We start from the raw sequence: 22084 nt of genomic DNA on the forward strand, positions 1-22084 counted from the left end.
CACACCACCACAGACACCGCTGGCGGCATCTGCAGGCAGTCCGCAACCCCACTGGCCACCATTGCTGGTGGTGGCTCTGGGTGGTTGCCAACCCTTGGTCGGCGCTTGCCACCGACAGCACTGGCAGTGTCTGCAGGAGACCCCTGCTTGCCACTGCCACCTCACTCCCGCTGCCGCTGTGCCCTCCCCCACCTGCTGGGGACATAAGTCGTTCATGCTCATCACAGAAGACAATCAGGTTGGTCAGGCATGACTTGATCATCCTCCATCATATAGTACTTAAAAGTTTCCATTAAGTACCCTTGTGCTTTCTTCTCTGCTGTCTCTGACACTGGGGAGAAGCTCCATATAAATATTTGTAAAGCCACTTGTTTCTCAAATCCATCACACCTCCTTGGACGTGGTGTCTGCCAAAAAAAATAGAGGCTGCTGAATACTGGTTAGCCTACCTCCTCTACCTCCTGGTCTGTCTTAATTTGTAGTTTGCATTTCTACAGTTCCTAGTGTAGTGGGATCCTGGTCCTTAACTAGCGCCTTAGGCTGTCACAGTGTTTGACGCTTACTCATGCTGAACACAATTCATAACATAATATGTACGGGACTCTTTTTTTTAATAGTTTCTGTCAAAATAGGGTTGTGTAATACTCCTCTAACATAGTTAAGAACTTGTATTCAATTTTAGAATGAGCATGAAACTTTCTTAAACGGCAAAACGCATTTCTTGAACAACTCGGATATAGCATAGGCTTGGTTTTATACCTTAAATTGCTTCTAGCTTTTAATTGCATGACAGAAGAGAGTGACAAGAGCCTCCATGCATCTACAAATGTCATCTCAGTTTGCATCCTTGAGCAGCAGGGAGTTTAGGTCATAGAGAACAGTAGCTGTCATGTCTCCCACCTTATTTGAAACTGCAGTATAATGGACCACTTTCTGCTGCCTTCCAGCACATTTCCTGCAGAAGTTGCCTCTGACTGAACAAGGGCTCCAAAAGGAATTCACACTAACTTCGTGTTAAACAGCATTTGGGCAATGTCATTACCATAGAAGGAAATGATGAAGCTGGGATTCTCCTCTCCCCCAGTAGTCCTGTATGTAAAGAGGACTGTTGAGGCCTAGATTGGAAGTGCATGCTCCACTGAGTTGCAAAATGGGGGTTTAAACTTGGATTCAACCCAGAAATCCATTTTGCCGCAATCAAAAGATAAGAGACTATTCAGAAGTTACAGGGAGCTAGCGTCACGAAAATGACGGTTCTGCACTGCCTTGGTGTTTAGGAGTTGCCACATTTGCTCAATACAACACAACTATGTTTCTTTTAATTTTTTTAGAAGTACAAGACATGATTTTTTTAACATGAAAATTAATCAGAGAAACTAACACACATGTATAAGAAAGTCTTGGAATTATTCCATTAAAATGTACCAGCCCAGCCCCAAAATTCAGCATGCCCACTTTTAATATGATAAATACTAATGAAATACAGGATCATCATGCAAGATCTAGACTTGGAGAGGACCCCCTTCTCATTTGTCTACATTCTAATTCAAACTCTTACATAAAGTAAGCATAGATTTGTTAAGTATTTCTTAACAGAAACTTAACGTTTGTTTAAAGAAAAATCAAACTCTTAAGTTACATATTCCTAAAAAATATCCCTCTATGTACTAGATAAACAATTAGTTTCCCCAGTTCTTTACAAGTTTATTCTAATGTTTATCCTAATCACAGACCTTGCATTTTCTGTCCAAGTTTCCTATAGAAATCAGAAAAATCCTATAAATAGACTTAAATGCTTAAGTTGAAAATGTGTCTTTAAAATGGGGCCAAAATGCTTTTCCAAATAATTTTGAAGATTGGGTGCAGTAAATGTGAGCATTATGGATGAAAATGAATTTCTTACTAAATCTGTTCTGTGTATAGGTCTGATATAAACTAAGGTGACAAAGAGAAGGAGCACTTCATACAGATATCAGATCTGGAATGTCCTCTGGAACAATGTAATGCAGAAGAGAAACCTGTTTGTATCCAAATCTTTGCTGTCCCTTAAAGTCAGAGGAAGCTACATTAATAGGATCCACATCATGGATGTAATTTCAGAAGTATTAGTTTCTGTCAATTACACAGAATAATTTTCCTGTTTGTTCCACCACATTTCATGAGTTCAATTTCATGCTCTTTTGGCACCTATACACCGTTTAGTCATGCCAGACTTGGTGCTAGATTGGTGCCAGACAATCCGTTTACCGGATGAGCGATTATCACTTACTGATAACTTGCAGAAAAAGAAAACTGAAAAACACTCTCAAAGAGCTTCTTTCATTAATCGCCAGTCTTCAAGTGGCTTAAAATTGACCTGTTTGATCCAGGGAGTATAAGCACATCAGGTCAATAGGGGCTGACTTCAGCAACATGCTGATAATTCTGGCCCAAATTCAGCATTAAGTATGTAATTAGCTTATGAATTCATTGGGACAAATCATAAGCACAAGTATTTTATTGGACTGAAGGCAAACTGCTCTTCACCGTTCCACTTTTGTAAGCTCAAAAACATGCTGCTATGTAAACTATTGTTAAAAGGACCCACAACACACTGTAGTTTCCATACCTGTTAACAATACCTTACACGTGATGACATTAAAGTTTTGTTAACATGTTGCTGTTCGCGAACTTTTACTTTTCACTGCATTTCATATGGATTGCTTAGTGGAAAAATAGACTAGTGAGTTCCATTTTTATCCCTAGCAAGACCAGTCTATTCCATTCTTTCTTCTCCCCATCAGCACGTAATATTTGGACTGAGAATGCAGGAACAACGTTTTTAAATCCAGACTGCTTGGTTTTTTTCCCCTGGAAAAATGTCTTTTTTTAATATTTGTTCCATGTTTGAAAACTAGATATAGGGTTCTCCGCTGACAAAGTCTTAAATCATGAAAACACAGTAACAGAACACTTGTGGAAATCAACCTCCTTTCCTTTGAAAGTTAAAGCCCATTTTCCACATTTGTTTGATAAAAGCTGTAATATTTAGTAAACAGGTAACTACTATCCCATGATCATGTATTATTCTATTGATCTTTTCTCATTTTTAATTCTACCTTATAACCAGTGGTTGCAACTCAAACTCTATGCAATTAGCACATGGCTTTTGGTTATAACTATTCTTACATTTGTCAGATATATTTCATGTCACATAAATCACTCACCACCATTTTAGTCTGTTAACCACGCTGCTCAGACAGCAGCCTGCATGCGTGCCCATGTAGCTGATGACAAAATAGGAGGTGTAATTTCCATTCCTTTTTAAGTTACTATTAAAATATATCTGTATTTATGAAACATCTGGATGGGTGAATAAATAATTTTGATGAATGCTATAGAATATGATCATACTTTTCAGAGGCCTCCCCTGCTTATTTTTACCCTTCTGTTTAAAAGCTGAAAAGCAGCAGAAGAGATGTAATAAATAAGTAAATTAGCAGAAAATGGGTCATCAGGAAGGGCCAAACCTTTAGGTTTTACATCTTGGATTGGACATCTTGCCTTGACTGGTGTAAACTCTTGCCTTCTTGATTTTGTTCAGGTTTTACATGGTCATAAATAACCACACAAAAGCAAACCAGCATGGACACCCGACCTACATCTGTAACTAAAGGATCACCTGCCTGCATTGAAAGCTCAACTTTTCCAGTGAATGACCAGAGCTGGACAAATAACTTGCCTGTATGCACATTACTGTTGTGAAGTATTACAACTAGGCTATTTGCATATAACATCCCCCTCCTTCTTTGCCCAGTTGTAATGATGGTGCAACAGTTGGCAGAGAGAGCACATGGGCCTCAGTTCATGGCACCAGGATTTTTTGGTAATTATTTTGTTACAACATGAGATGTGTACTGCCCTGCCTCTTTTCTCAGAGGCTCTTCCTGGAAAACCCAGCCTGGAATGGAGCTGCCCTGTCTTTCTCAGGGAGGGGGTGGTTATTTCTGTGGAAAGAGAGAGCTGCTTGGAGTCAGCAGCAACCATTTCACTCAGGATCATGCTCTGGTTCTCTGGGTAGATCAGTGCACCATATTTAGTCTGCTGCTGTGTGCGGGTAGCTTCAGTATTTCATATCTGGTATGCTGATGGGTATTCCTGGAAGATCCTAGCTTTCCCTTTTTGGGATGTCTCCCAAGCACAGGTCTTGCTGAACAAGAGTACTGACTACGGAGCTAGGGACTGAAGGTTTCACAGGAGGTTGACAAGGACCAGGTTCTCTTCCCCCCCCAGCCCTGGTCTGGCTCCAAGCACCTTGTCCTCCGCTCCCCTGGCAGCTGATGCTTCCTGTTCTTTCCACGGCATCCTAGGGATGGTTTCCCTTCAGCCCTTTAACAGTCCTCTTCCTTTTATGGACAGAGGGAGGTATTTTTATATATAAGAGTTATTTACAATACTTTCTCAGGAACCCAGCTCGGCAGTAAAAACCCACTTCTGCAAATTCAGTAGGGAGCTGGGAAAAATAACCGTCTTATTCCCCAGAGATAGACAGGACTTAAAACAGCCCCAAGCCCTAAATGTTACATAAACACAAGACACAGAGAGACCTCCACCCCCACACCCTGGCTGTCTTGGGAATAACTTCTCTCTCCACGACAGTCCCTCACAGGGAACTCATCTGAACTCCACATCCACATCTCACAATGGGTCTTCTGTAGTTACAGCTCCCCCATGATTTGGCTTCTGCTGTCTTGCTGGACTGTCAGTTGCCTGGGAGGCACAGATATGGAGGAAAGGGTTAAAAGGGTCTTGTTTGCTTGATCCAACACATAAGTTTCTTCTGGGAAGGGGCAAAAAAACTGTGACTTTCAAGCAGTCCCATGTACCATTCCATGTGCAAGCAAATGTTAGAAAACAAGGGGACAGATTGATACAGCAATTCTGTTTCTTCTAAGTTCAGACGTGTTTGGAGGCAGAGTCGCCAAGCCTAAATTGGGCTTCTTGATGAATGAGGTTCTTGGCTGATTCTCTTTCTTTTTTAACCTAGGTACCAAGAGGATTTTCCAGCAGGAGGTGGTTCCCAGGGCCCCTCCCCACTGACAGAAGCACTATATAGGGAGGCTGCAAAGGCAGAGAGGATTTGGACTGTCCCAGCTGTTAGCTGTACAGGTTCCAGACTCTCCAATTCACTCCCTGCTTCCCTAATTGGACATCTGTAAGTACCACAATGACTAAAGGAGTCTCCTGCTGGGGGAGGGAGCTGGGACTGAACAGAAGTCTCCAACATTGTTATTTTAGTAGCCTAATTTACTATGCCTGTTTGGAGCAGCAATTAGTTATCTAAAGTCAATTTGGTAATTCATTCTTACTAATTTCCCTTCCAGGTAGTAGCAGTCCTACAAAATATTCTTGTTGGCCTATTGCAAATAGAGCATTTGATTTTTAAAATTCACCATAATATTGTAGCAATTTAAAGAAATCGCAAAAAATATGCTGAGAAACACGTTAATTGTACTATCTCTGGGCGATCTATGCCTATTTGTAGGGAAAGAGTTAAAAATGGGTGCAGAAATTTGTACAGCCTAACAGCACTTTGAAAAATGAAAGCACCATTTTTCCCTCCAAAGAATGTCAGGCGCAAAGACTGCATATAAGTATCCACTAAAAAGACCACTATAGTAAAAGAAGTGAGAATGGAGTAACTGGTTTTGTTTAAAAGTGCTTATATAATATTCAGTACTACTAAGAAAAGCAATTGGCTGCATCATCTCAATGTTTGTGCTTTTTATTAACTTATTGATTAAAATACAACTGAGTAAAATAATTAACCTGTCAAGAAACTGAAGAGTAAAAACCCCAAACAAGAAATACCTGTACAGCAGGACTTCATTATTTCATACATACAATTATATATTGGAAATAAAGAAGAGGCAGGAATAACTAATTAAAATTGGCATTCTTTATAAACTGTACTAGCTAAAATAGTTTTACATGCACAAGTCTGAAAAAAAGTTTTTTTCCCAAAAGCAAGAATAATATGGTACAAATTTTAAAAAAGAGTCAGTAGATGGCAGACTGACAGTATAGAAAACAGTATCAGTGATATCTCAGAAGAAAAAGACTTATGCCTTCACATGTGTATGTCTTTTTATAAAATCCTGTATTTTATTATATACAGTCTTTTGAACATGGGAGAGAAGTTATGAGCCGAACTGTTATTTCAGTGGTAGATGTTTTGCAGATTTTTATTGAAAAATACCTGCTGTTAGATTAATGTTTTTAGAAAGTCATCAACCTTTTAATTTTATACTCAAAGCCTCCTGTTAGTAATTGGCTCATAAGAATATATCTTGTAAAGGGTTGCCATTCTGAGCTCCTCAGAACCTAGAGTGCTTTTAATCCTGAAGTACAGAAGCTAAATTTATGAACTAGTAGGGTATTAACCACTGGAAACCTCAGAGCTTGATTGAGTGGTAGCTCTTAGTAGTAGGTTACTGCACTGCCAGTATTCACTTTGATGTAAACAATGGTTTTTATTATCACATTTGCAATTGACATGCAATTCCCTAAAAGGTATTTGTTTTGAATTTGTTATCATTACATTTCTGTGGAACAGCTAGTATTGAGAAGAACATGACCATATATGGTAGCATACATAGATGCATGCAGGGGTCCAGAGCTCTTTAAAAAGTTACTGACTTATTAGCTGTGTATCTGTTGGCGTTCCTTTTAATTCAATTCAGTTTAGAATAATGAGGAACAGCAACTCTAGTGTTTCTTAGAAATAGTTCAGTTAAAATGTGACTTAGCATTTCTATATTCTAGTGAACAAGCAAAATGTATGGTTTTATTTAATAGAATGCATTTCAGACTATTGATCTATTCATCTCCACAAAGAATGGAGTTAAATTGGATGAACATTTGGCCTCTTTTCCCCCATCTTTATCACAGTTGATAAAGAAGGCAATAACTTTGAATAAAGCAAGGATTCTGACCATTTAACGTAGCCATTAGTTGCTTAGTCCAAGTTACTGCACTACTCTGATTGTATGAGACTGAAAAACCTACGTTCTTGAGGCAGGCACTTTCATCTAAACAAAGAATTTGTAAGAACAGGACCCCATGATATAGTTAGAATACTAGCAGTTTCTCTCTCCGAATGTTTAACCAAGTTAATACTACATGATAATATTTTCATTGTTCCCATGGGAGATGGACATGCTGAGATAAAGTATTTTAGTTAAGGTCACAGTTGAAGTTTGTATCAGAACCAGAACGGGAACTCAGGAGTCCTAGCTCACATGTCAGACTGTTATAGCACACTGCTTCCGATTGCTTCTGGAAATGAGATATGATGAGGCTAGTGAATTGCACATAAAGCGGACTCCAAATAAAGCAACATAGCACTTACTATTTGATTTCACAGACAGTAATGTCAAAGATACCCTCAAAATGCAGGTGACAGCGATAGTACGTGTCTAACTGTATGCAACAAGAACAACTTAACTATTATGTCAGAGTCTGTGTTTTAACTGATGGCAGATACAGACTCTCAAATCCAGCTCCACAGCCATGGGATGCATGGCTAGTTTAAAAAAAAATCTAAGTTCACATATGTTTGGAAGCTGGAAATATCTTTACCCCAAAGAGAAAAGTAGCATCTCTCCAAAGAGGTATTGAGACCAACAGCAGACTCTCTTCTCTAATATATTACTCATGAGGATGGGACTGGTTTTTCGGATAATGCTGTGCAACAGGCAGTGCTCCAGAAATGAGGAGTGAGGTGCAATCTATTCTTTTGCTTTCTCATCTAAAGGAAAAGACATTCTTAGCTGAAAGCAAAGAGGCAACACCACTTTGTCAACTGCCTTTTGATTTAGGGCATTTCCTGTACTCTGCTCTAGGCAAAATACACTAGCATATATTAATTGTAAAGAACAAGTGTTCAACTTCTGACATTTGACATGTTAAAACAAGGGGTGTGAAGACCACATAGAGATGACTTGTGGCAGGAAAGGAGGAAATGTATCATCCTCTGAGAATTTAAGATGGGTGCCCCTGTGCAGTCACAAATATATCTGTATAACATGCATCTCTCTGTGACTTTGTAATTTGGTACTCTTCAAGGACACACATTTTTTCCTTCTATAATATTTTTGAGCTCTAGAAAGAGGTTGTTTCTAGCAGGGCATTTTGACTAGTAACGACAGCAGGAATAATTTCTGGCAGGGAAAATGTTCTACTTCTCCAGTTTGATGCAAAAAGCTTGCTCTTATTTTTGTTAAACTAGGCCCCTGCAGCATATTACAATATGTATTATGGCACAGCTCTTGTTAAAATAAAAAGAAAACCTTGTTTTAGTGCCCAGATACAGACAAGGATGCAGCAGGATTGTTGAGGTCAGTCTTTATGTTCAGAATGAGCTTGGACGTAGCTCTAGATTGCAGTTGAAGAACAAGGTGGCAGAACACAGCTAATGACCCCAATACTAGCTGGCGGGTTGTTCCAGTGGACCTGGAGAGGGGAGTAAAGAAACTATGTGGAAGGCTGTTTCTCTCTTGGCAGCTGTGGGAAGGGGGAGTGAGTGTTTGATGAAAAGGGGGAGAAGTATCTGTTCATAAGGCAAAATCATGACTACATCTGAGTCCATTACCTGTAAGCTTTCCCTTAAAAGCTTAATGTGAGCAGCCATGTATAGCTCTAGATACAGCAACCAAGACCAGATCTCACTGTTGGTTATGTCCCTCTCTTTGAAGTCCAGGCAGGCTGCACTAACTGAAGATTCTGGGTGCTTTCTAAGGAAAACCTTGAATAAAGCAGAATTTGGATTAATGTAACTACTCATAAGGTCTGGCTGCACAATACCCTCTCCAGAAGCCTACCCAGCATGGAAGATATTTTGCAGAAGCTTTGAGCATTGACTTGGGAGAGTTACAGTCCTTGACTGCTTTCAGAGCAAGCACGTGCCTCACTTTTTAGATCCACTTCTGTCTGTCAACACTCACTACTTAAGTTTCCAGTGTAGAAAGCAAAATTGAACCTGCTGTTTCATTCAGCATGTCAGCTACTTGTAATCATGCATGAGAGTCCTCTAATGCAAGTCCCCGAAGAACCTGATGCCAGAATCTTTTTTTTGAAAATAATGGATCAGACACAATGATCGGCTGAAGACTCGGTTATGGTTTCCTGATGCATATCCTCAGTGACCCACCATATTGGCTTCAAATGTTGCTTTTTTATAAAGGGCAACCTTGAAGTTCCTGTTTAAAGGACAGGTTTCCCCCAGTATCAGTCTTGTGCAATTCTCTAGATTCTTAGACTAAAATGTTTTATACTCTTCTGCTGCTTTTCATTTCAATGAAAAATACGATGCTGGAACAAGCAGTATAGAAACTGTAGGAGTTCACCTTCCCCTCTTTCTATTTCACAGCTTTCTTTTATAGCAGCATTTACTAGATCTGCTAGTTCAAATTTTGCAGCTCTGGTTCCCTTTGATACTGTTTACTGCTCATCAGAAATATTCAGCAAACAAGTAAGTGTTGGAATTGCACAGCTTGCATCTTGCTCTTGATAAGAAAACATGCTGCCCAAGGCTTCTCCCTCTCCCTCCTTAGTCTTTCACATGCTGATTACAGAAACTGGAATTTAACTGCATGGCCTTGGGGAATGAACTGTTGATGAACCCTTGTGGCATTAAGGATGCTTAATTAGCTGTTGCATATTTACCTCTCCGCCCTCCCTACTCAAATGACTAATTATACTATACATACGATATATGTGATGATGTAGTTACATGTATGTTTGTATGAAACGGAAGTAAGCTGCAAGAACTTCTGTGTCTGCGCACGCGCCCATGAGATTTGAGAAAATAAATGCCGTTTGCAAACACAATCAGGGGTCAGAGTTAATTTGAGCATCCAGCTCTGCTCTGACCTTTGCTTGCAAGCGAATAGACCCTTAAGTGCCGACTGATGTCTGTGTGTCTGTAATCTCTGCGCGCCTCCAGGGAACGAACCGCTGTTTGTGCAACATAAGGATCTGTTCCTGCTTCAGGTCCACAAGAGCTTTAAGTGCCTATAAGGCTTCTAAGACCCAACACCAAGACAAATTTCAACTCTTCCATCTCTCCTTTGCTGGAAGGCTAGCTGCCACATCATGTAGTTCCTTTATAGTTTCTGCTTCTGGAGGCTGGAACCATAAGTTAAATAGAAAGCTTGTGATTTTTTTTTCTAGCTTGCACCACACCTTCGAGGAAACTACCACTGACTGAATTTGCAGAATTGTTTGAGGCAGTGTCCATCAATCTCACATGTCTCATAGATCATATTCCCATACATTTGCAACAGGCAAACTTTACTTTTTTGTGTGGTTGTCCAAATCAAAACAAAAATCTGTGGGGCCCCAATCTCATATTTTACAACTCTTACGCAGAGGGTGGTAAATGCACCCAAGAATTTCAAAGAGGCTTAACTCAATCCTTAACAATAGGAAGCACTAACTAACTTACACCAAAAGTTCTGCCTGAATCGCGTGCAGTTACAAGAAACAGGAGAAGACCTGCGGCTCATTTGTAGCATTCTGCAGTGCCTACAAGGTGCTTGTAACTTCTGTCAACACCTGCTGTTTGGTATGATAAGGAAAGGAGGCTTGAATGTTTTCTTAATCTTTTGGCAACTAAGTGTGAAAGAAAACCTTGGTCCTTGTCTAATCTCTGACAAGTTTTTCACTGCACTAGGAGTTTTAATAATTTTGCTTTAATTAAAAAAAGTGGTGGTGGTGGTTTGGTAGGTTTGTTTCCACTATTCTTGTCCACATATGTCTTCTAATTAGCAATATTTCACATTACAAACCTTCACTGTGTAGTTTAATCTGAGTCCTGGCACTAGTGAAATCAATATCAAAGCTCCTATTGACTTGAATGGTACTTGAATCTGGGCCTTTAGAGAATACCATCTCCATTATTGGAACTGTGCAGCTCTACCAGCCCTTTTGGCAACAAGTGAGCATTTTTGCTTTAATCTGTACAAAGGTCAAATAGCTTTCTTTTTGCAGTTCTTTTCCAAGGCTCCTTTCACAGATTTGTCTACAAGGTTTGCATACCCAGAAACCTGGCAAAAAGAATTGGCTATCAGAAAGGTTCTTTTTAACGAAGACTGGCAGGCCCACTGTGAATAATGGGACTAAAATGCCTTTGGTTTTCTGTTTAATCTTACCACAGTGGGTACAGATGGTGCACACATGAAATGGGTGAATTCTCCATCTGGGGTTGTTCTGACAAAATTTATGACAGTATAACTAAGGTTTTTACAGCAGTGTACCTGAACACAGTAGTACGCTGGGCAATATTGTGCTTGTTCTCCCTGTCACCTTGATAAAGCAAAATTTCCCACTGGCTGCAAGCAACATGTTGCTTGCAAGCCATGGGTTGGGGTACCACTGCTTTAAAGGAAAGTCATTTGATTTTAGGCTGGAGACTTTAAAAGGGGTCTAAGGAATCCAGCCTCTAACTTACATTCAGTTTCAGTAGATTTTCACCACCAAACTCCTTTAGGCTTCTCTACAGCTAGGCTCCTGGTTTTAAACTGTGTGGTGGCTTCTGTGTGGCAGACCTTATTCTCCTAAACCCAAAACCCACCATTTAAAAAGAGCCATTCTTTCAGATGCAGGTTTTTTCAAGTAAGACTATAACCAAGTGGTGACAGTGAGAGTAAAGCATGACCACTTGCGCAAATAGCCAGCTATGTAAGTCCACACAGATCCCAGCCTCTCCAGTGCCTGTTCAATTAGCAGTCCATTTTGCAGATTGTGGGAGTTCTTTGAACTTCCTCAGTATGAGCCCTTAGTGGCCTCTAGTCTTCATGTCAACTCCCTTAGGGTCAGTGTTTTGCCTGGGCCTTGTAAATATTTAATTCTCAAAGAAATTGAGCTCTTTTCATCTTTTCCTTTTTCTTTCTCCCTTTTTTTATCCTAACTACTTTTCCTCCCCCTTTTTGCTGCCTCAGATTTCCTGCTTCTTTTTCTTTCCACTCTTTTCCTAATTCTTCTCCTTCCTGAAGAAGCAGTTCACCCTCTTCTGTGTGGCTTTGTCCTCCTTTCCTCTTTGCCATCCCTGATTCCTGCCCTCAGTTCCCTTCTCTCTCCATGCTTTGCAGTAAGGGACTCAATGGAGTCTTTAACTTCTGTTAGAACAGAGTGAAAAGTGACTGCTTTTCTTTCCTAAACCTCAGCTGGGGTGTATATGGGTGGGATGGAGTGGTACAGGGAAGAAACCTACAATTGGTCTAGCCATCACTGTTTCTGTTCCAGTAACCCCGCAGTGGGTAAGTCATCTGTCAAAAAGTGGAAGAAGCTTCTGTAAGTGTCCTGCTGCTTCCATCTAAAAAGAGGAGCTGGAGTTGGATAGATATTATGTGTTTGGAAAGGATACTTGATGTGACAAGATTGTTTTCAGCCTTACTGCATTGTAGGCACCTGGGACTGGTTCCCTGTTTGGTCCTTCTGAGTTACGCTACTGCACAGTATTTTATATAACCCCTTATCATCCAAAATCCCTTTGGAACTCTTAATAACTCCATTCTGTCCTAAAAGGATTACATCAACTATGTAGTGGTGGTACATATAGAATAGACTTTTTATTTAACTTAAATCTTCTATGGACGGAGCCTGAACTTCAAGGTGACATTCAAAACTGTAACAATAGTACTTTACTTGCCCTGTGAATAATATGCAATCATGTTTTGCTTGAAAATTATAAATCTTTTTTTTTGGCTTTCTTATAAACATTTTGTTTAATTTTATCAACAGGTGACTAAGCCAAAATGTCACAGAAGACTCAATTAAGCGATGATGAGAAGTTTCTCTTTGTGGACAAAAACTTTATGAATGACCCACTTGCCCAGGCAGATTGGTCAGCCAGAAAATTAGTATGGGTCCCATCAGAAAAACATGGATTTGAAGCGGCAAGTATCAAAGAAGAGAAAGGCGATGAGGTTCTCATTGAACTGGCAGAAAATGGAAAGAAAATTACAGTCAGCAAAGATGACATCCAGAAGATGAATCCTCCAAAGTTTTCCAAAGTGGAGGACATGGCAGAGCTGACTTGCCTCAATGAAGCTTCAGTGCTGCACAATATAAGGGAGAGATACTTCTCAGGTCTAATTTATGTAAGTAGACTCAAGAGATAAGTGGGTCCGCTCATGTTTAAGCGTTCTACTGAATCAGGGTCATAATTCAACTGTATATTTCATACTTCATCTAAATTCAGTTTTTGTTGGTCAAGTTTTTGTTCACAACAAATTGGAACCTTTGCCATGCTCCCATGAGTTGGAATTGCATAGTCTTGGCTTTCAAGATTGGCTTTTAGTCTACATGGATCTATGCCTTTATCCAAACGCTACAATTAATCATATTAATAGCTATTACATTGTAGAAAAAGAGTACACAAAGTTCCAAAGGAACTTAGTTATTGCTAGTAGAAATACAGAATATGTGGTAGTTACATAATGGCACAAAGGGGACTTCTAACTATCCAATGAAACCATTTAAAGTGGTAAAATCTGATGCCTTTCCTAGGGGAACTTAATATAGTTAGCAACAATCAAGATCCCTGAAATTCACTTTTTCAGCCTCAGCATTTGAGTCTGCTGTTAGATTTTAATCTTAGAGATGAACATTTTGAACTATCAGTTGTTTTTTGTAAAGTGCTGTGTATAGACTGTTGAAGGTACACCGTCCATCACTTCTGTCTGAAAATGTTTTGTCTGTTTTCACCAACATAAAATTACTCAGCTAGATCAGAAGGGATATATTTCTCTTTTGTGTATGTATACTTGGCACATTTGACAACACATTGTAAATAGTCCGTTCCATGGCTTCCCATATATAGTTACTCAGTGCCCTTCTAACGAGACTTTCGCTTCATAAAAGGGAAGAGACATTTACATAGGAAAATTGTTTTTTTAAATCGTAGAGCAGACATTGTATCTAAAGGTACTTTAAACTGATTTCATACTACAGTAACTACTTTGAAATCAAATCTATTAACAGCCCTAAATGAATTAATACTGAGTGCAATGGCACCCTTCTTCTGGCACCTCTGTAACATGGGTTCCTGATACTGTTCTATGTCAGGCAAAACTGCCTGCCTTTATGTCAACAGCTAACCCTAGTTTAATACCTGTCATACTTTTAAAGAGATAGTCACATTTAAAGAGGGTTTCTAGCTTAGTTCACAAAAAAAAAATGTAACTCCTCAAATAAAGAGGACAGCTCTCTTCTCTCTGTCAGTCAGGGGATGCCTATACTGACTACTCTGTGGTCATACAGGTATAACTGACAAGAGAGTTGAACCTAAATAGTATTTTTAATTTCTCCTTGGAGTACAATCCTAACAAAATGTGGATTCAAGATTTTGCCACAGCTTGAATTAAAAACTGAAATTACCTGCCTGGTCCATTGGAACTATGAAAGTTTTTTAATAAACACGCAAGGAAACTGGATAAATATTCTCTGGGCATAAGAATTAAGCAAAAGATGAAGATTGTGTCATTTTAGTACTTATAAACTGGATGTGAAATAATCAAAGGGAAAACATGTAAGCTGTCATTGCAGAACTTGTATTTAATAGGCCTGTATGAAACAGCTAGTATTCACTTTGGATTCGGATTCGGACGATTTGGGGGACAGTGATTTGATTCGGTGATTCAGATCACTGTCCCAATTTGATTCAGCTGAATCGGATTCGACTGCTGCCGAATCTCCAAATCGGCCAGGCCAGGCCCATCCCCCGCCCACTCTCCCAGCTCGGAAATGGTTGTCCTGCCTGCCCCAGCTCCTGGGACTTGTTTAAAAAAAAAAAAGCCCCGGTTCAGTGAGTGCTGCCGGGCAGGGGGTGATGCCCGCTGCCCCACCCTGCCCCACACTGCATGGGGCACTCTGCACAAGCCCCCAACACACCCCCTCGCTCCCCCAAAACCCCCCCACGGGTGCCCCTCCTGGCCAGTTCTGGCCCTTTAAGAAAAAAAAAACAAACCCGAAACCCCCAGACTCATCTCTCCTGCCAGTGGGGGACACCCACAATTGAAACTGCCCCTTAATCTTGCCACCAAATGCCACCAAGGGGCAATTTGTCAGTGAACAAATTGGCAGCTGCAGTAAGGAGACAAGAGAAAGTGAACAGAGAAGGTTGAGGCAGCAGCATGCTAATGGCTCATAGATTTCATAGATTTTTATGGTTTCAGATCATCAAGTCCAACCCCCTACCCTGGCCAGGAAAGAGTGCTGGGGTCAGATGACCCCAGCTGGGTGCTTGTCCAGTCTCCTCTTAAAGACCCCCAAGGTAGAGGAGAGCACCACCTCCCTTGGAAGCCCATTCTAGATTTTGGCAACCCTCACCATAATTTTTTTTTCCTAATGTCTAATCTAAATCTGCTCTCCGTCAGTTTTTGGCCGTTGTTCCTAGTAACCCCAAGGGGCGCCCTGGTAAACAGAGTATCCCCTATTCTTTGCTGCCCTCCCCCTCCCCCCAATTAATTTGTACACACTTTCATCCTGGCCACCACTCCCCTTGCCACTGCCACCACTGATTTCCTTCATGTACTGATGTTCTGGTGCACGTGTACCTGTGGACCAGATGAACTTGCTTTCTGGGCTGGATTCAGGCTGCAGGCCATAGGATGCTGACCCCTGTTCTAAACAGTCAGGTTCCACGAACCCAGACCAAAGGATGATAAAAAGAAAGTCTGTAAAGTAATTTCTAGCAATAAAACTTCCACAAATGCTTTGAACAGAAAGAGCCATTATCAAGCATAATCTGAATAACACTTAATATCACCCACATGTAGATGCTTAATGGGACTATACCATTTCTACCCTAGAGATCAGATAGTAAGTGACTATTATATTAAAATATAAAAAGTGTATGTTTAGATTGGATCCAGAATTATCTTGCAGTGTCTTTCCTTAAATTTGGTTTAATTTAACCCAAATTTATACATTAATACATTTATACATTAATACATTTATACATTAACCCAAATTTATGATTACAGGTAAAGTTTTAGGGTAAAATTACATTCTTGAGAAACATCCTCTGCCAATAGAGATCAGCGTAGCTCCTTTGAAGTCAAAGCTATGTTGACTTATACCTGCTGTGGATCTGGCTCTGAATTTCTCCTGTAGTGTTTGTCTGTCATCCCTTGGATACAGAATTGGAGTCAGTGTGAGAATTCTTCAGTCACAAAGAGCAGTACTTTAAGGTTGAGGCCTACCCTTCAGACTAGAAAGAAGCTGATTATCCTTGAGTCCTGCAGAAGGGATTTTTCAAACCTGTTTTGAGACTAGGTTATTTTAGACTGATCAGGCTCAGAAGGCCTGGCTGTGCCTTCTGAACCTGATCATGTAGCATCCTTACAGCATGATTTGAAGTAGGAGGGATATGGGTGTGATGCTGGTTCCCTTAAGTGCATGGCAACTCCTTGTAATGTTTGGGGACCAGGTTAAAAACAGTGTCAGACGAGCTTTAAACTCAAACAAAATGGTGGGATTTTAACAATGCGGATGGTTCTAACAGGAGATGCTGTGTTCTAGTTTAACACAATGCTTGTGCTCTTTGTGGTCTATTTAATTTTAAAAGACTTTATTCACCCTGTAGGCACGCAAATTGCCATGTCATGGAGAGGAGGTACCTCTGCAAGAGTGACCTCTGCTGGCTCTGCCAGTCAGTATTCAGCCTGGGATTGGTTGGATATATTTGATGAAAACTTCCAAGGACATATGCTGAATCACCATATCTCTTGCATACTAGAGCCTTGCCCCATGCCAAAGAAGCTCACTTGCTCTTTGAGCTGTACCTACGGCTCATGACCCTCTGAAGTGGGATCTGGTCACAACACTCATTAAAGAGTAATCCTTAAATTGACCATCTTATCTGCACAGAGCTTGACATTCACTAATTTGTCTTCCCAATACCTTTCTAATTATTGCAAGATGGCCTGTAACTTGCCATCTTTACACAAGATTACACAAGTCAGTCACAGCTCCAAGTTGATTCCAGGAGTCCTGGGGTTGGATCAATAGCTTGTTTGATCTCTGTACCCCAAGAACCTGTTCACTGTCTTCTTTGTCTTGTAAGGTTCTAATTGGGTTAGGTACTTAATGACTTGCTTCACTTGAAGTACATAAGTCATCCTATGGCATTACTTGCATCACTACGTAATCAACATGTCTTTAAGTACTTTGCTGACCAGAGGCCAAAATTATAGCTGTTCTTAAATGGAAGACCTAAACCTTTTGGGGAGGAGGTCAGGTACACTAGATAGAAGTCCATCCCTTGGATGAAAGTCTGGCTGTTTTTACATGTTCTGAAAGCTGTAAGAGATCAATCTTATAAGAAGGAAACTCCACTGTCCCTACAATACAAGATCACTTCAGAATTTCAGAGTTTGGGGTATCTCTTCAAGACTTCCAAGAATTTGGTATTATTAACTAATGAACCCCACTCCCCATGGCATCAGTTCTAGCCTAAGGACTTTGAAGGCAGGTGAACAGCCTGACCATCCTTTTCTCAATACCTTACATGACACAGTACAATGGCAATAACAGTCTTTGTAAAAGGAAAACAAGTGCGAGCAACAGGGGTCTTTATATATAACTAGTGTGGACCAAAGGAGTTCTGCACACCCAACCTGTTTTTCAGCACTGTAAATTGAAGGATAAGGAGATATAACTTGTAACACCATACAAAGCTTTGAGTCTGTTTTGAAACTTGTGCTGTTTCCTAATATGGTCAAGAAAGGGAAACCCCTGTGCTTCTATGTGAAAACTTCTCAAGGACACGGCTGATCCAAGCCTACAGAAGATGGAATCATGTATCCTCTTATGTCAGAGCTTTTTTGTGATGATACTGGGGAGTTAGATCCATGTTCAGACTTAGTCCTGAGACCAAGTAGGAGAAAAGCAAAGAGCAGTAGTACCACATGAAATGGCTTAACTAGGTATTTTAAAACCTTGTGAAATAATACCATACATAAGTGAAAAATTAAAGGATGTTAGACCATAAGTATTATAGAATGTAAACTAATAGTACTGTTTTCAAATCTGATGCTAGAGCTAGTTGAGTTATTGATTATGGGTGTTCTCTCACACATTTTAGTTCCTTACTTGCAAACTGTTCAATTTCTCATCTTAATGCCTCCTAACTCACCAGAGTTTGCAAATTAATTTCAATCTAGGAGTCGATTGCAAAATTTTTCAATTTCTCTAACTGCCATTCATTCTTTGTAGCATGTTATGGCCATTTAGGTTGTGCGCTTTTGTTTTCTGTTACTGCTTGGATAGCTGAAATCTCTTCAGATAAGAGACTGATAAAATGCTAAACATAACCTCCAACATGTAACCAATCCTCATTGTATACACTTTTGAATTTCCTTATTCACATGTGTAAATCGCTTAACTGAATGCCCAAAGCCGAGACATAACACACATAGTTTAACCAAAAATGTTTTTTCAAGTTAGAGTGGACTTTGATGAACCATTCTTTGCAGTATTTATCTATTTCTGCATTGTAAACATGCCACCTTTTACTCACTGATTCTTTTCTCCCACCCTTCCAGTTATACCTAGAGGCTTTGGTTTATGCAATTTGCCATCTAGTAATTGAAAAGAAGGAATTTCACTTAGCTAAAATATTACACATCCATTAGGCACTGACAGAAATTACATTTGTTGCACAGTCGGCCCCTTGAAAGCGCTCGACAACCAAGTCCAAACAGAAGAACATGGCTGCAGAATGCTTTGATCATGTGACAAATTATTGCAAGATGAAGGTGTTCCAAAGGTGAGGCCCCTCCCCCCACTCCAGTGCAGCTGGGCAAGCCCCAGAACAGGCCTCTTTCCCCTGCCTTCTCCCTCTCCCATCCTGAGACAACACCTGGGATGGAAGAGTGGGAGCAGAGTTAGGAAAAGAGGCTGCAGACTAGCAGCCTCTCTTGCTGGATTGGCTCTAAATTGGAGCTTGATGCTGCACTCTTCCGACCAAACAGCTAATGTCTGTTGGGTTGGGGAGGTCAGCGTAACTCTGTAGAGTGCCATGAGTTAGACCAGGGAGCTACACTTCTGTCTGTGCCTTATATAATGTATATAATGCACGAGGGGGAACCAATTCTGTCTATTCTCCCTTTGCATTGCCTAGAAAGGAACTAAAGTCAGGATACCGTGGAATTATGCAATGGATACTTTTATAAGCATTTGAACATACTCTGTAGTAGTCTGAGTGTTAGAAATGATTAGCTGGATATTCACCCAAAAACTTCATGTAAGTATGCATCAGTTTGAATTTATACATTTGTATTTCTTAATGCATATGCCCTCTGCTTGTTATATAGGAGGATAACTAGGTGATTCACTTATTAAAACACTGTCTCTAAATAAATGCGTTTTGATCTTCATGTTTCTCAAGCTCTTAAAAGGAGGCAAAAACCTGAGTCAACACCATTCTTTATCTGGTTTTCCTTGCAGACTTATTCAGGTCTCTTTTGCGTCGTAGTAAACCCATATAAATACCTGCCCATCTATTCAGAGAAGATTATTGATATGTACAAAGGAAAGAAGAGGCATGAGATGCCACCCCATATCTATGCAATTGCGGATACAGCATACAGGAATATGTTGCAAGGTAAGGCTGGAAAATAACCAGGGTTAGTAATGTGATAAAATTTGGAAATCTTCCAAGATCATCAGAAGATACTTGTCATGAAAGTTTATTGCACCATTAGTTTCAGCTAGCAACTGACCAGCAATCAGAAAAAGATTTATAGCTTTCTTCAATTACAGAAGGGTTACATGGACTCTAGAACTTTCTTAGGAATTCTTTGGCAGGAATTGCAGTCCATAAACAATGTGACTCAAAAAGGAAAAACAATTCATTTACCCATCTGTGTAGAGGGATGTGGGCAGGGTTTTAAGTTAAGCAAATAGTTTTGGCAAATACGGGCATGGAAAATACTCCCTTTGTACCAACAGAGACTATTCCAAGCTTAGCTGCTAGGGTTAGTTGAATTTGTGTCAGGAGTCCTGTCATTTTGCTGCTGGAGAGTAAAGCCTAGTAAGATGCGTGTGCCTACTATTTGTTTGCTTTCTCATGTTCTAGAGCTGCATGTCCTACATCCAGAATTGAAGTACAATCGGCTTTTCGATGACAATTGCTTGTAACGATAGAAGGGATCAGGCCCAAAAAATGATAGAGAAAAAATGCAATACTGCACAGATTTTCCTTCTTATGTCATCACTGCTCTGTGACACAGCTTTGATCCTAAAAAAGAAACCACGCTCTTCAGGAAAAAAAAAGTCTGTTTATAATGCTATATAAATACAGGGTCTGCTGCCTCAGAGCCAGGCACAGACTTGTCTCAGTTAAATGGAGCTCTGATGAACTGCATTGTCACTTGATCACTTGTTAGGAGGTGGGAGTATTTAGCAATTGAAAGATGTTTATTAAGATTTCAGTTCTACGGTCTGTATTGACTTAAATAGTGCCTGGGCAAGAGCTCCTAGACTGGGCCCTGAGGTGGTCTGACTTTGAAAAACAAAGCAAAGGAAACCTAATTTTTCATCTTCTGGGTGTATAAGGCAGCACTGCGCTGGCTGCATAAAGATAAATAATCCCACTTAAATCCTGGAGAACTTAATAGTTGCCATAATATATCAGGCCTTCCTAGCTCTGTGGATAATATGATAAAAGAAAATTTGCTTTTCCTGTTTGAAAACCACTTGGCCCCTATAGTTGAGTGTGAATGGAAGATAGGGTTACACAGTATGACATGTAGAACAGGGCTTTTGACACTTCTCTGCATTGCACAGAAAAGATAACCAAAAATTGGCTTCCTTCCCCTAATTATAGAAGCCTGGTTACTTATAAGCCTACACATATAAAGTTCTCTTGTACTTAGATTTATGGCATAAGCACACCGCAGGGCAGATGCTGAAATTTAGCTTCATGAGATCTGGGAAATCTCTCATTTCCAGAGTACGGTGGCTGTGGCAGTGACAGTGTAACCTACCTAGTATAAATTGGTCCCACTATACCAGTGCAGCTTCAAAACGACCCCATAAAGTTACTGCTGCAATGTATCTAGTGGTGAGAGCCAGGAGCTCTGGCTAAATGCTGGGATGAAGAAGCATAAGCCAACGAAGTCCAGGCTTCTGTGCCTCAGCTTCCCCATTAGAGTCCGGCAGCCTGGTTGCTGCATCTCCTGCACCTGCCATGAGTTAGCTGGGGCTACATTCCTGCTCTGCCAGGCAGAAGGCTTCCTTTGTTCCATAAGAAGCATGAGATCCAGTAAAATACCAGGGAAGGATAAACCCAGCAAAAGATGCAAGAGAAGGTTTGGCCATCCTACTAGGGATGAGAGGAGCAAAGTCAAAGCCTCTGGGAACTTCAGCGCATTTTGGGAAGGGCAATGGCTTTGATTCATTTCCACTCAAAAGTTTTTTGTCTTAACCAATAAATGATAACCTGCCTAGGGCAAATTCCAGTGGAGTACTGGTTCCTGCCCAAGTCAGGGAGGTAGTCCACTTCCTTACTGGTCTTCTCCATTCTTGTTTGTCTTGACCCTCCTCACAGCCTTTACAAAACAGCAGCAAGTATCTTGAATTTGTTTGCCTTTGGGAACTTGTCAGGGGTGGGCAAAATGCGGCCCGGGGGCCAGATGCGGCCCACCCGGCCATTCTGCCTGACCCACGGGGCCCCTAAAAATTTAGAAAAGTAATATTTATCTGGCCCTGGCTGCCTGTCATGCAGCCCTCAATGGCTTGCCAAAACTCAATAAGCGGCGCTCCGCCTGAAATAATTGCCCTCCCCTGGCTTATGTGGTAATCACAAACAACACCTGTGAGGACTGGAATTTGTGTGTGTGTATGGGGGGGGGGTATCTTGTTGTTTGAAGGGTATTGCCCCGGTTTAAACAGCAGGTGGAATCTGATGTTCCCTGCACCTTTCTTGACCTCTAAAGCTGGCACAAGCTTTCAAAGTCTCTTACACAATATTGTGATGAATTTGCTCCTTTTGAAAATAACCTTCCCTCACAGCAGAGAAGAGGAGAGTGAGTGG

General features: G+C 40.6%; 1 protein-coding gene across 2 annotated transcripts in view; it reads left to right on the plus strand.

Annotated features, from left to right (window-relative positions):
* The first annotated feature begins 5032 nt into the window (after positions 1 to 5032).
* The window catches only part of MYH11 (myosin heavy chain 11), an 88952-nt gene continuing 71900 nt past the window's right edge, over positions 5033 to 22084 (plus strand). Inside the window, exons 1-3 of one of the 2 annotated variants that reach the window (XM_019541793.1) lie at positions 5033 to 5194; positions 12784 to 13142; positions 19495 to 19651. In XM_019541793.1, the coding sequence (XP_019397338.1) occupies positions 12798 to 13142; positions 19495 to 19651 (502 nt within the window). In that variant the 5' untranslated portion in view covers positions 5033 to 5194; positions 12784 to 12797. The remainder of the gene's footprint in view (positions 5195 to 12783; positions 13143 to 19494; positions 19652 to 22084) is intronic. The other variant, XM_019541792.1, reaches the window with a different exon arrangement.

This window comes from Crocodylus porosus, unplaced genomic scaffold, assembly GCF_001723895.1.
Source record: "Crocodylus porosus isolate Cpor-Errol unplaced genomic scaffold, CroPor_comp1, whole genome shotgun sequence".
In the NCBI taxonomy this organism is placed as follows: domain Eukaryota; kingdom Metazoa; phylum Chordata; order Crocodylia; family Crocodylidae; genus Crocodylus; species Crocodylus porosus.